The 15,101-nt window shown below is 56.1% G+C and overlaps 1 protein-coding gene across 3 annotated transcripts in view; it reads right to left on the reverse strand.

Moving 5' to 3' along the window:
• Positions 1-5,359: 5,359 nt before the first annotated feature.
• Positions 5,360-15,101, reverse strand: part of FBXL20 (F-box and leucine rich repeat protein 20) — a 136,826-nt gene continuing 127,084 nt past the window's right edge. For all 3 annotated transcript variants that reach the window (XM_038754536.1, XM_038754537.1, XM_038754535.1), the window contains exons 10-15: positions 14,813-14,943; positions 12,027-12,087; positions 10,829-10,873; positions 9,633-9,689; positions 7,881-8,093; positions 5,360-6,356 (exon numbers count right to left, since the gene is read on the reverse strand). In XM_038754536.1, the coding sequence (XP_038610464.1) occupies positions 6,249-6,356; positions 7,881-8,093; positions 9,633-9,689; positions 10,829-10,873; positions 12,027-12,087; positions 14,813-14,943 (615 nt within the window). In that variant the 3' untranslated portion in view covers positions 5,360-6,248. The remainder of the gene's footprint in view (positions 6,357-7,880; positions 8,094-9,632; positions 9,690-10,828; positions 10,874-12,026; positions 12,088-14,812; positions 14,944-15,101) is intronic.

Raw genomic sequence — 15,101 nt, forward strand, 5'->3', positions numbered from 1 at the left:
TCCCAGGGGCAAGGAGGGTGACAGACCGGGGGCGGGCGGGGGGAAAGGGAACATCTCCTCAGCCCCTACCACAAATGCCGGACGGGGAACTTCTCCTTCCACCCCCTTGCAGGAAAATAAAATGCTAAATCAGCAACCGGCTTCTTTCCTTTAATGACATCATAAAACAAAATTAGAACATACAGGAAACAATAGTTATATAACAATTTACAGATATTTATAAAAAAGATCATATCTCTGTGTTGTCGTATAGTCCAAAGTCACTCAACTGAAAGCCAAAGAAATCCTTGCCCACCCCCCCGGGGTCTGGTGGAGGGGGAAGTCTGAGGGGGCAGGGGACCACCTCCCAACAGCTTGAAAACTCCCCGAGGGGGAAGGGGTAGGCTGGGGGCTACAGGAATGTGTGGATGCTACCCCGGGCAGAGGATGGAGTGCTGGCCCATCGCCCTCACCCTGGTCCCCTTTGCTTGCCCCTCCACCAAAGTTTGCCACGGTGTTGCTGCTGCTACAGGAGGGCACAGATGCCACTTCTCTGTGGGCTGGGGCTTAGGAGCCCAGGACAGGGGGAGGACTAGGAGGGGCCGCTGCGGGTACCCCGACAACATCGTCTCTACCTCCAAGGCCCAACAGCGACAAAGCCGAGACCCTCTTTGCTCCCCCGAGGCGGAGGGACCCCACGCTACTTGTAAAATAAATAAATCCCTTTTTTGTAACAACCGGCTGAACCTCGAAGCCAGGATTTGACTGAAACCCCCATCTTGAGGCTGAGAGAGAGCTCTGCTGAAACAAGGAGAAGTGCTGGGATGGGGTGGGACTGAGGTCGGATGCTCAGACCTGGACACGGACGAGGGTCCGGGGGCCTGTGGCTGGTGGGGTGTGGGGAGGCCCAGTTCTGGATGAGGGAGCAGAGCCCAAGTGGGCTCCACTAGAAGCCAGCCTCAACCCACTCAAAACTGCCCCATCCCTGTCACCCTCTTGGCAGGCCCAGCCCCGACCCCTGCTCTTGCTGAGAGTGAGTGGGGTCGGGGAGAGGGCACCCACGGCTGCCGGAGCCTCCCGGCTCACCTGGCCATGCCAACAGGAGCGCCAGGTGTAGTTTTGGGCCAGTCATGGGCCAGTCCAGCAGCATCGGCCAGGGAACCCATCCTCACGGCTCTCCATTTCCAACCCCGGGAGGCTAAAATCATCCCCTGCCAGACCAGGCCGGAAATGAACCAAGAAGGCTCCCGGAGGAGGGTGGAGGTCTGCGGCCTGGGCCACGGGGGCCGGCGAGTGCAACCTCACCCGTCCCCCGGAGGAGAGGCGGGAGCAGAGAGCCAAGCCAGGGGCCTCGATGCCCACGCGGGGCTGACGCATGGCTTTGGCTCTTAAAAATTGGCCCCGGGAGGCTGCGGGGACCAGGGTTGAGGCGGTTCCTGGCAGCGTTTCGGGTCCCCAGCTGAGCAGCTTTCCTAGAATAGGACCACAAAGTGACACTGAGTCACGATGCGGGGAGGGGAGGCAAAAGAACCCAAGCCAAGAGCTTTCTTCCGGCCCCGCCAGCAGCTGCCTGGGCTTGCTGGTCTCCCCTGCCCCAGGTCGGGCAACGCGGGTAGGGGATGGTTCTGGCCTCCATCTCCCGAATGGCCGGGATTCAGATGGGTGGGGCCCGGGGAACCCAGTGTTGTGGAGAAGCAGCCCGGAGGTGGGGGCGGGGGACGAGGCCTGGAAGCTGGCTGACTGGCACCAACCACCACTGGCACCGTTGCCCCTGCTGGGCCCGAGGAAAGTTGAGCAGAAAAGGCCAGAGGCCACGGATCCTGCTGCCCGAGTCTAACCCGGGGAGTCTTTCCAACGGCCCTCCGCACTCTCTGATCTCACTGCTCTAGAGGGTAAAGTGGGAGGAAGAGATGGCGGTGGGAGGGGAAAAAAAGGGATGTGGAGCTCCTGCTCCTGTGGGGTCCCTGAACCCACCCCTTCCCATCTCCCCAGGTGACCTCCAACACCGTTTTCTCAGCGGCAGATGAGGTGGACGGCACCTCGGTGGGGGCCAGCTGGGAAGGCCGGGAAAGAGACCCTTTTCCATAGACCTCCAAGGCTACAGAAGATGTCTGTCTGCCGAGTCCCACAGGGAAAGAAGCCCCCCAGCATGGGTGAATTGGGTGGGGTCCTAGACTGAAGCCTCCTCCTTCTCTATAGACCTGACCTCGGGTCAGGGTTCAGTCAAAGTACAAGGGCCAAGCCAAGGTGGGCACCTTCCCAGCTCGATAAATGCCGTCCAACAGCTGCCAGCTCCTCCACGCCACAGGAAACTGAGCCAGACCCACAAACCCTCCCGTCCTGGGCAAGCCCACCCCTCACCCCAGGCTGAGTGTGTCTCTACCCTACTGCGCTGACCGCTGAACAGCCCCCAGTTGGCAACATCTGTCCACACTTGGGCAAGAGGGGTAAGGCATTGAAACACCAACAACCTGACAGGGTGAGAGAGTCCAGGTTTCTACAGAACCTGAAGTGGCGGATCACGTGCGCTCTCTCACAAATCTATAGGACTAAGGGCTCACACACTGTGGCTCTGGCCTGCACGTCCAGATAGCCGGCCAACAGGATGAAGGGCACTCGGGCACCTACTGAGGGGACGGGGAGGGAAGCTTTGTCCAAGGGGAGAGAGGGGAAGAGACCGGAGGGGTAAAGGGGCCTAGAGGAGATCCTCAGGGAGGACGGTCTGATGGGCAACCTGAAAGGGAACAGCAGGAAAGACGTGCCAGGAGGGTAAGGACGGAAGCCAGGGTTACCCTGCCCCAGGGCATCGGGCAGTTTCTTTACAAACTCGAGCCGTCAGACACACACAACAGGGCTCGAGCCGGAGGTCCGCTCGGGGCAAACTTTCCACGGTCCACGGCTCGGCACGTCCTCCCCGGGGCGGGTCAACGACTCTGCCGAGCTAGAAGGGCTTGAGAGCCCGGCCCTGACACGCACCCGCACGACTTCTCGGGCCCCAGGAGATGGGAGAGATGGAAGCCGAGCTAAAGAAATAGAAAAAGCTACCAACTTCAAAGCCTTAAAAGAGAAAAAGGAGAAAACAAGAAGACGACAAGGGTTTTGGGGCTGGGGGGATGCCCGGGCCCAGGACTGGGGCGAAAGGCCACTCTGTGACCAGATGCCCGCTGGATTCCATAGCAACGGCAAAGAGTACTGGAGTGGAGGAGTGGGCCCGGGACCCCCAGCCCCTGGGAGCTTCTCAATCCACTGAGGCACTACAGAGAGGGACCCTGATGCTCCCTGCACATCTGGGTCTGGGGAAACGGGAAGGTGGGGACCCCATGGGCCAGCCATGAGTGATAAATACAGATTAGGAATAAATAAAGGCGAGATGGGGTGAGGCTGGGAGAACGCGGAGAGGAGACACATGCAGAAGGTGAGAACAGAGATTCTGACGTTCAAGGGGTCACTTCAACAGCAGTTACCTCTGACCCGATCCTAGCTGGCCCCGGGGGCCTCGACCAGCGATTTGGGGGTGGGGGGGAGCAGGATTGGGGGGTTCAATCCACTGATGCCCACTCCACGGAACGATGGCTACCACGGCGGTATGAGCCGGATGCCCGACCTTGCTCACCTCAGCTCATCGACAAGTCCCGAGACGGCCCATTGGGTTTGAAAAGACCCCCAGACAGGGTCTTTCCGGCTTGTCGGTTCCCCAGTGATGGTCCTCCCTCCAGCTAAAATCCCCGTTCCCTTTTCACCCCCACACTCACAACCGAGACTTGGCCCCGGTGGTTCGATCTGGGCCCTACAATCCTAGTGAGGGGCCGTGGTTGGCTCAGAGGCCTAGGCCTGAGGCTGCTGCATGGATCAGTAAGAGAGCAGGGGCCCGCTCACTCCTTCCCAAGCCCTCCCTTGAGAAAAGCAAGACAAGAAAGCTGGCGTCTCCTTGTTCAGCCCGCCCCTCCGACCAGGGTGGGCTTCACCATCCCCTCCCCACCACCCCCAGCCTATGTTTTCCCCCCTCCAACGGGCCCAGCATGCAGACCCTGCCCCACCTCCGTGCCCAGCACGCAGAAGACCCATGATCGGACCCGGAAAGATGCCAAGATCACTCGGACGCGGAAACACATCTATCCCGGAAAGAGCAAAGTCACGGGGACGGGGGAGGTCCCGGGCCCTGTCCCCCACCCCGGTGCTCCTGCACAGTACATCCAAGAAGTGCTTCCTGGAGCCACCAAAGTTAACCCGACCATCCCTGGGGTGGGAAATGAGACCCCAAAGAAGGGCCCGTCTCCCCGTGCCAGGAAGCTCTGTCCCTTTCGGAGTTTCAGTCCGGAACCGACGCGACCAAGACCGCTTTAGAGATGCGGCGTCTGACCTCCCGAGGGAAGAGGTGGCCCGGGCTCGGGGGGTGTCGGAGGAAGGGGGCGGGGGGAGCGGCGTTTTCTGGGGTTAAGGGGCAGGGCGAGATGGGATGAAAATGAAATGAAAAACCCGAACCGATTCTCCGAGGACCTCTGACCCACGGTCATTGAACCGAGGCCGCTCCGACTGGCGGGGAAGGAAGCCGGCCCGCGCGGCGGTGACCCCTCCCTTATCTGCCGAGGCCGCTCAGGATGGGGAAGGGGGAAGGGGGGAGACCCCGAGGAGTCTGGGGCCCACTGCCTCCCACGAGGCTGGGCTTGCTCACACCTGAAACGAGTGGGAGGCGTGGCCCTCGGGGGTGGGAAAAGGCACTTCCCCTGCTTTGAAAGAACCTGCTCTGCTGCCCTTCTCACCACAGGCTCTTGGGGAGGGCGGGGGGAGTCCACCGAGCCGGGACACTGAAGCCTTGGGGAGGACGGCGGAGGGTCCGGTCCTTTGAAGCAGCCAGTTCGGGCTAGACCCTCTCCACCAAAATAGCAGCCGTGGCCCGTGACAGTGTCTAAGCCGGGGAGAGGAGGGGCGGGGAAAACTGCTGGAGGGGCAATTACTAGCCAGTTTGCCCCACCAAAACACTTACCTTTAGCACGTGCGCCGCGCATACACACACACACACGCCAAGCTGCTGAGCACGCCCCAAGCTCACCGCACCAAGGTGAGTTTAACACCCGGTGAGGTGCTGGGGGGCGGGCGGGGAGGGGAGGGGGCGTTCGGTTGGGTTTTCCCCCCGGGACCCTCTCCTCCGCTCTCCCGGAGGGTCCCCGAGAAGGGGTGGGAAAGACGGGCTGGACGGGGGCGCTTGGCTGACGCCGTCCACGCCTAAGCCGGGATCTCTTCTCAAGAGCCAATCCGCAGAGGATTGAGGAGAAGGAAGAAAATGGGCAACGGGCCGTCTCCGGCTCAACCTGGCTCCCTCTGAGAGGCTCCTTCTCGGCTTTCCGGCCGACAGGAAGTCAGGCAGAGCTCTCCACCGGTAAAAAGTGGCATCTCCAACATTTATTGATAAATACCTTTTCTTTTTTAAAAAGAGTCCGAGGACCTCAACTAGTCGATTGGAGACCGGAGATGAAGGAACAGGGAGAGGCTAAAAGAACACGAGAGAGTGGGTCTGAGAGGAGACACAGAGAGAGAGAGAACGAGGGAGAGAGACAGAGAAAAAAACAGAGGCGGAGAGAGACAAAGACACGGAGACACATCACACTGGAAGAGGAGAGATTTCAAGCTCTGTCGCAGCCACCCCGGAGGGCAGAAAGCTATTAACACAGGAGAAACCGAAGACCCATCGAAGTGAGCATGCTCAACCCGTGGACGGGGGAACAAGTTCAGAAGCACCGGGATCCCACTTCCCGGTGGACGGACGGGGCGGCCGCCTCCGGTTCCCTTGGGAGAACGGAGGTGCCTTCACCCCTGGTCCCTGGATGCAAGGTTAACTGTGCGTGGGGGGGGTTCGTTCACACCTTCTCCTGCTCGGGAGGCGAGGGCTGACGTGCCAACGTGCCCACTCCCGGGACGCATCCCCGGTGGCAGCGAGCGGCCGGAATGCTCCCGTCTCCTCTCCCGCGCCCGCCCCCCACCCGGCCCCCCGGCCGCTCCTCCGGAGCGTGCCCGGTGGGAACGGTTCCAGAAGACGGCAATCCGTCCGCCGGAAAAAGCCGACGCAGATCCGGCCCCCCGGACGTGAGACGGAGCCGAAGGCGCGGGGGGGTGCGTGGGCGCGGATGGGTGGCTCTGGTGGGTGGAGAGGGGTGGGGAGGCCCTGGTCTGGGAGACTGGGGGTTACCACCGCCGCCGTCGGACAGACTCCACGGTCGAGCCAGAAAGTGTCCTTAAATAGTCAGTTCCGCCACGGTCGACGCCCTCCGGGGTCATAGGATGATACAGCATCTGCAGAAGCGCTGCCTGCTGCCTCCCACTGAAGGCGGCGGGGTGACTGGCGCGAAGTAAGCGTGGACTTTGATATTGGGTAAATGGGTCTGAAACAAGACAGAGGTGTCGTTAAAGGAGAGGGCGGCCCTCTGGGAAGCCCCCGGGGGCGGGGGATGCTCCAGGCTGGGCCCTCCACAGCACTCGACGCGGGACGAATCCGAGGGACCCGGCCCCACCCCCATTTTCCACAGAGACCGAAGGTCAGCTGAAGGTGAAGTGGGCCAGCTGTCCTGGGCCAGGGCGGGGGGTCGACTCCTGGCTCTGATATCCTGTTTGGTCCGAGGTAAGACACTGACCATCTCTGACACTCACCCAACGGGAGAAGCAACTACCCCGACAGGAGGTCCTGTGCAGATGTCAGGGGGAGGAGAGCAACCCAGACGGAGTCTGGTCCAATCGGGGAATACGGCTGCGGGACCACCTGGGCGAGAACTGCTTTGGGCACAACCGCTTCCCCTCCAGAATCGCTTTTTGGGCCCTACTTTCATTCTCTAATGGGACTGCCCTTTTCCCCCTCTTTCTGCGCCTCGATCTTGCCTATTTCACCCCCTTTCCCTTTCCTCCCCTTAGCCCGGAACTCTCTCCCCCTCCGTTCGTTCAATCGCATTTACTATTTACTGAGCGCTTACCGTATGCACTCTTGGGAGAGTACAATATAATAATGAATAGATACGTTCCCTGCCCACAACGAGCTTACGTAAACGCCGGGCTGCTACTCTCTCCACCTCAAAGCACGATTAAGGTCACATATTCTCCATGACGCCTTCCCCAATTAAACCCTCTTTTCCTCAGCTCGCTGTCCCTTCTGCATCGTCCTATACACTTGGATCTGTGACCTTTGGAAATTTGATATTCACCCTACCACCGCAGCCCTTATGCTCGTTATTCGTTAAATGATTTATTCAAAATGACTTATTTACTTATATTAACCAATGTCCGTCTCCCCCCTAGACTGTAAGCTCACTGCAGGCAGGGAATGTCTATTTATTGTTACACTGTTCTCTGCCAAGTGCTTGGGACAGGGCTTTGCACACAGTAAATGCTCACTAAATATGACTGAATAAATCTGCACACGGTAAATGCTCACTAAATACGATTGAATTAATCAGTGAATGAACAGGCTCACTATGGGCATCTGCAAATTTTGTTGAACTGTCCTCTCCCGCGCGCTTAGAACATTGCTCTGCACATAGTAAATGCTAAATAAATACTATTGACTGACTGACTGACTACTGCCAGCTCTGTGGCTCTGGATGTGGCAAGCAGAAAGGCCCTGGCTCCCAACAGTGGGAATAATGTCAGCTTCCTGGGAAGGCCAAGGGCTCTACCCCGAGCCAAGAGAGCAGGGGCCAGGATAACCTGGAACTCAATCCTAGCCCGGGGCATCTCTCCCAGCTGACAAGGGGGGGGACAACTGACTGTCCGTGTCTCAGGAGTGGCTGGTCTAGTGTGGGGAGCTCCGGGGTCCCTGGTCATCTCCCCCGACTCCTTCTCCGCCCCAGGTGCCTGAGCCCGCGGGAACGTCGGCCTCCAGCCCGGGCAGCGGGGGACGGTTCGGCGCCGGCCTTTACCCTGAGTCTCTTGATCCCGGCCCGGGTGATCTGCTGACAGTCATACAGCTCTATCCGCTCGAGGCTGTGGCAGCTCTTCAGGTGCTCCAGGGAGGCGTCCGTGATCAGCGGGCAGTTGTCCAGCTCGATCACCTCCAGCTGGTCGTGGGCGCAGGCCCCGTTGCCCAGGTGACGGATCCCGTCGTCCGTGATCAGCTCACAGTGTGACAGACTCTGAAGCCACACCGGCAGGAGTCCGGGGCGGGAGGAAGGAAGAAGAGTAAAGAAAGGAAGGGGGCTTTGGGAGGGCTGACATATCTCTCTGGCCCCTCTTGAGGGCACAGCGATGCCAACTGCCTTACCTCCTTCCCCTCCCCACAGCACCTGTATATACGTATATATGTTTGTACGTACTTGTTACTCTATTTATTTGTACATATTTATTCTACTTATTTTATTTTGTTAATATGTTTTGTTTTGTTGTCTGTCTCCCCCTTCTAGATTGTGGGCCCGCTGTTGGGTAGGGACCGTCTCTATATGTTGCCAACTTGTACTTTCCAAGCGCTTAGTCCAGTGCTCTGCACACAGTAAGCGCTCAATAAATACGATTGAATGAATGAATGAATGAATTGCTGGCATAAGAATGCTTCTTCCAGGTGCTCTTTTTCTCCAAAAGGTCTCAGGCCAGGACTTTCTCTGACCCAAGCCCGCCGCGGAAGCAGACTAAATTTGGAATAGAAATAAGCACCCTGCCCAAAACCCGTGAGATGCCTCCAGAATATTCACTGATAACACCGTCGCTTTGCACCCCCAAGTCTCTTGCCTCATCCGACTGCTGACAGGATTTCCCCAGTTTCGCAAACGGCCGAGTTTTCCCCACAGGGGCCACGGGCATCCTCTCCCCCTCCGCAAAGGTCCTACATCTCCATGTGATCAAATGCCCAAATGCGACTTCGGGCCCGGGGCATCGGCGGGCCTCTGAGGCCAGGCTAGATCCTCTAGACTGTAAGCTTGTTGTGGGCAGGGAATATGTCTGTTATATCGGACTCTCCCAAGCGCTTCATACAGTGCTCTGCACAAGGTAAGTGCTCAATAAATACAATCGACTGATTGACTGGCCTCTACCCAGCCAGTCGCGATGCCCTCCGAGTGCGGAGGAAGCAGAGCCCCAGGGGGGTCTTGCGGGCGGCTCCACTTAACTGTGGTGTGGGAGAGCCGGCCTCGGGGCTGAAGTACTGACTGGCTTCCTTTCCCGCTCGCCCCGGTCCTGGGACCTTGGAAGTCTTAGGCGCCATTCCAGAAGGAGTGGGAATCCCCAGCTTCTCCATGCCGGCAGTCTCGCTCAGGAAACGGCAGACTCCGGCGGCGCATACCCGAGAGTCTCCTTTCACCCAGGCCCACCTCTGCTCCTCTGCAAGGTGGCGAGCCGGGGAGCTATCCCTGTCAGTCGTATTTATTGAGCACTGACTGTGTGCAGAGCACTGTGCGAAGCGCTTGGGTGACTACAATACAACAATAAATAGACACATTCCCGGCCCACAGCGAGCCTCCAGTCTAGAGGGAAAAATGTAGAGTTGGCCAGGAATCAAACCCGGGTCAACCGCTTGGAAGGTGGTGATGCTCGCCACCAATGCGGCAGGAGGCAAGGGTCAGTTGGAGTTGGCGGAGGTGGAAGGGGAGGAGGGAGGGAAGGGGAGAGGGAGGAGCGTGGGAGAGCCCCGGCATGGACCGTGCGTAGGCGACAACTGGAAAGCTCCGGGCAGGTCAACTCACCAACACCTGGAGTCGTGGACAGTGGATAGAGAGCTGGATTAACGTGCTGTCTGTAATCTGGAAAGACAGAAAAACGCGGGCCCGTGAGACCGTCGTTTCAGCTGCCTTGCCCGGGTTTGGGCAGGGGTGCCCGGAACAAGCCTTCCGAGCCTCGCTGTCCCCGAGAGTGGGTGCCCGCCTGCGGGTGCCCGGGCTTGTAGAAGCCGTGTTGAGCACGGGGCTGGGAGCCAGAGAACCTGGGTTCTAATCCCGCCTCTGCCACGGGTCTGCTGTGTGATCCCGGGCAAGCCGCTTCACTGCTCTGAGCCTCCGGTTCCTTATCTGTAAAATGGGGATTAATCCTATCCCTCCCACTTAGACTGTGAGCCCCGTGTGGGCAGGGACCGTGTCCAACCTGATTATCTTGAATCTACCCCAGTGCTTAGAACACTGCTTGGCACATAATAAGCACTTAACAAGTACAAAAATTATTATTCCCATGGCTGGGGCTGGGGGGGAAGGTGCCCACGAGACCCGGTGAGACTTGACTCTAACTGTGAGCTGGCACGGAAGAACTTTTACCACCTGCTGCTAGATTACGATCTGCTCTAAGGTTGAGGACCCTGGGATCTGAGCCATCTGCGCTGCCATCTCCCCGATCGGTGGGGCTCTCCCCACGGCTAAAGCCAAGACCGTCTCTGCAAGGGCCTTCTCTGGGGTGGTTCGAGAGATGCGACTGCGGCTTCTGCAGATGGCAGAAAGGGACGGTTGCAGGGAAGAGGCCGTAGGGAACCATTTTTGTCTCTGAGAGAAGCTCGGGCTGCCGGTCTTGTGAGTTTGGGTCCTGAAGGCCCTGGCGGATATTAAAGAGCGGATTTTTGGCCCCTCCAAAGGAACTGCTAAATTGGGGGCGACTCCTTCGTCCCCTCCGAGGCCTCCAGCGAGGTGGCCGCTTAATCTGCCAGTTCTGGCCTGGCCCAAGGAAAGAGTGAAAAGTCTGCTTCTTAGTCCCAGAGGATAGCGGTGCCTTGGGTATCAGAGGCAGAGGAACCAGAGCTGGGGTGGTAATCATGAGACAAATCTCCATTTAAAAAGAAAAAGAAAGCCTTTCCAACAGGGCTTCTGCTTCCCGTGGCTCCCGTTCGGACAGGGCTTTCCATGGCCCTAATTTTCCCAATAAAATCTCCCTGGGACCAGAGGGATTTTGCTTTTCTCACCTGAACACACTCTTCCAGGTCCATCTTCTCGAGCTCGTGGCAGTTCTGCGACAGGGGAAACAGAATGTCACAGGGAGGCCGCTGCACCTCAGGGCGGCCAGGCTGGTTGGTCTGACCCGTCCGGGCCGCGGACCAACGGTGCGACCGGCCTCCTGCTGCCCTTGCCAACTGCAAACTCCCAGGCTGAGACTCTAGAGGATCGGGAATACCGAGCCTCCGGGGCGAAGGCTAGAAGCTGTGTTCTTCTGGCTACTGTGAGCACCACAGACCAGCACAAAAGACTCGAGCCATTAGGTCCTTACAACCCCAGCATTTCCTATGCTCAATTTCATCGGAGGTGGGCAGGCGCCAGGTCCTCCTCGAACATAGTTCTGTTCGGAAGAAGGTGAGGGGCCCCCTGGAACCGAGGTCTGTTCGGAAGCAGGTGAGCTTCTCCACATTCCTCCGCTCCGGTCAGAGACAGCTTGGCCCTAATGACCACTGCCACCCTGAAGCCTCCGAACCTGCCCAATGCCCCAGAAACTCCCCAATTTCCACACGGGAAGAGCCATTTTCTCCTCCCTCAGAAAAAAAGAGAGACCCGTGGTCCTTACAGTCTGACTGACCACTGCCTGAAATCCCCGATTGATTTCATAGGAGGCCTTCCCAGACTGAGCCCCCTCCTTCCTCTCCCCCTTGCCCCCCTCTCCATCCCCCCGTCTTACCTCCTTCCCTTCCCCACAGCACCTGTATATATGTTTGTACATATTTATTACTCTATTTATTTTACTTGTACATATCTATTCTATTTATTTAATTTTGTCAATATGTTTGGTTTTAATAAATTTGGTTTTGTTCTCCGTCTCCCTCTTCTAGACCGTGAGCCCACTGTTGGGTAGGGACCGTCTCTATATGTTGCCAACTTGTACTTCCCAAGCGCTTAATACAGTGCTCTGCACACAGTAAGCGCTCAATAAATACGATTGATTGATTGATTGACTGATTGATTACACGGTCCGATCGATCACAAGCTCTCTGCCCCGCTCGCCGTCCTTTCTGAGCTTCTTGCCGCCATGATGGGAGGGTCCCACGATGGGAGTCGGCGAGCAGCGGGGGGCGGTTTTCGGTCTCTTCCGCTCCCAGCCTCCCACACTTTTCCATCCATTTCCATTTTTCCATTTTCCAAAATAAACCTTAGAGCCCGGTGGGGGCTACTCACCCTGGCCAGAGTGGTGAAGCCCACGTCCGTCAGCTGAGAACACCTCGCGACTTCCAATATTCTGCACCGAGAAGGGGAGGGGAAAGCAAGGCTGAAATGCAGGTTCTGGCCCACAGAGCGTTTTTAGGTTCAAGAGCAGCACCAGCCGTAGGAGTTGCCCTCAAGTAGTCTTCAAGCTGAACACTACTTAAGGGCAGTGAAAGCATCAAGCCTGTCTGCAAACTGATGCTTTCGCCCACTCTCAGTCATTCTACAAGAGGGCTCTCACTAGAATCCCGGTGATGTCAAGGAAAATCAATCAGAGTGAAGCAGCGTGGCTTGGGAGTCAGAAGAACCTGGGTTCTAATCCCAGCCCCACCTCTTAATAATAATAACAATAATGGATTTATTAGGCACTTACTACATGCAGAGCACTGTTCTAAGCGCTGGGGAGGTTACAAGGTGTCCCACGGGGGGCTCACAGTCTTCATCCCCATTTTACAGAGGAGGTCACTGAGGCCCAGAGAAGTGACTTGCCCAAAGTCACACAGCTGACAATTGGCGGAGCTGGGATTTGAACCCCTGACCTCTGACTCCAAAGTCTGCAGCCTTTCCACTGAGCCACGCTGCTTCTTTTAAGTCACGCTGCACCTCTTGTCTGCTGTGTGACCTTGGGCCAATTCACTTAACTTCTCTGGGCCTCAGTTTCCTCATCTGTAAAATGGGGATTAAGACAGTGAGCCCTATGTGGGACAGGGACTGGGTCCGACCTGAGTGAACATGCATCTACCCTACTGCTTAGTACGGTGCCTGGCACATAGTAAGTGTTTAACAAATACCATAAAAACAATCAATCAATGGTATTTATTGATTACTGTGTGGAGAGTACACTATAACAGAGTAGGTAGACACATTCCCTGCCCACAAGGAGCTTACAGTCTAGGGAAAACCACAGGAAGATTCACCCTGCAGCTGGTTTCGGTTAAGGCCACAACTGCCAGCTATTGCAGCCTTCCCCATGGCACGTTGCTAGCCCCCAGAGGGAATATCCTCCTCCTGGAAAACAGAATATTCTAAGGAATGGCATGGGCCTGTCTCCACTTCTCTGCCTCTCTGTGGCAAAGGCCATTTTCCCTTCCCTCCCTCCTTCGAATAATCATACAGTTCTTTAAAGAGCGCTTTATGTTTTGCCAAGTGTTTTCACGTCAACTACCCCGTTTTATCCCTGTAAACATCCCTGTGAGGGGGGAGAGGAGAGTATTATTCTTCTCATTTTACAGTTGAGGAAACTGTGGCCAACGGGAGTAAAGTGACTGTTTTTAGAAAATGGCATTTGTTAAATGCCTACTATGTACCAGGCACTGCTCTAAGTGCTGGGATAGATAAAAATAATTATAGCAATGATAATCAGATAATCAATTATCTGACTGGCAGGACAATAATAATAATAATAATGGCATTTATTAAGCACTTACTATGTGCAATGCACTGTTCTAAGCGCTGGGGAGGTTACAAGGAAATCAGGTTGTCCCATGGGGGGGGCTCACAGTCTTAATCCCCATTTTACAGATGAGGTAACTGAGGCACAGAGAAGTTAAGTGACTTGCCCAAAGTCACACAGCTGGCAATTGGCAGAGCCGGGATTCGAACCCATGACCCCTGACTCCAAAGCCCGTGCTCTTTCCACTGAGCCACACTGACAATTCCGTCCCCCAGTACAAACTGAGACCCCCGCAACCATCAAGAGAATAATATTGATGGCATTTGTTAAGTGCTTACTCTGCACTGTTCTAAGCACTGGGGGGGATACAAGGTAATCAGGTTGTCCCACATGGGGCTCACAGTCTTATTCCTCATTTTACAGATGAGGTAACTGAGGCACAGAGAAGTGAAGTGACTTGCCAAAGTCACACAGCTGACAATTCCTCCCTTCAAAGCCCTACTGAGAGCTCACCTCCTCCGGGAGGCCTTCCCACACTGAGCCCCCTTTCTCCTCTCCTCCTCCCCATCCCCCACCCTACTTTTTTCCCCTCCCCACAGCACCTGTATATTTGTACAGATTTATTACTCTATTGCTTGTACATATTTATTATTCATTTTGTTAATTGTGTGCATATAGTTTTAATTCTATTTGTTCTGACGATTTTGACACCTGTCTACATCAATCAATCAATTGTATTTATTGAGTGCTTACTGTGTGCAGAGCACTGTACTAAGTGCTTGGGAAGTACAAGTTGGCAACATACAGAGACAGTCCCTACCCAACAGTGGGCTCACAGTCTAAAAGGGGGTGACAGAGAACAAAACCAAACATACTAACAAAATAAAATAAATAGAATAGATATGTACAAGTAAAATAGAGTAATAAATGTCTACATGTTTTGTTGTCTGTCTCCCCCTTCTAGACTGTGAGCCTGCTGTTGGGTAGGGACCATCTCTAGATGTTACCGACTTGTACTTCCCAAGTGCTTAGTACAGTGCTCTGCATATAGTAAGCGCTCAATATGACAATGAATGAATGAAGAAATAAATTACAGATATGTACATAAGTGTTGTGGGGCTGGGAGGGGGGATGGATAAAGGGAGTAAGACAGAGTGACGCAGAAGGGAATGGGAAAAGGAAAGGAGGGCTCCCTTGGAGATGCTCCTGATCCACTCGATGGATTTCAAATGGAGTACCAAGTAGATGGGTGGGGGTCTAGAGGGGGTCATTTTGCTTCCGGACCCCTCCACGGTGGGGAGGCGGGACCACCCCCATCCTCCCCCAACCCTCTGCTCAGCCGGGGGCTCTCGGGGGGGGCCCTCACCTGAGGCGGGGACAGTTCTGCCCGAGGGCGTTCAAGATGGCATCCGTGATATTGGAGCAGCCGGAGGCACACAAGGACTGCAGCTTGTGGCAGCCTCTGCATATCGTGATGAGACCGTCGTCTGTGATTTGCTAGAAGGAAAAATCAAAAAAGAACCAAAAATCAGTCATCCCGGGAAGGAGGGCGGGGGAGGTGGAGGGCAGGGGATACGCAGGCAACTGTAGCCATGAACCCCAGCCCAGGGCCCACAGCCTAAAAGAGATCCGGTGGCGGGACTAATGGAAATCAG

The sequence above is a fragment of the Tachyglossus aculeatus genome, chromosome 11, assembly GCF_015852505.1.
Source record: "Tachyglossus aculeatus isolate mTacAcu1 chromosome 11, mTacAcu1.pri, whole genome shotgun sequence".
Taxonomy (NCBI): domain Eukaryota; kingdom Metazoa; phylum Chordata; class Mammalia; order Monotremata; family Tachyglossidae; genus Tachyglossus; species Tachyglossus aculeatus.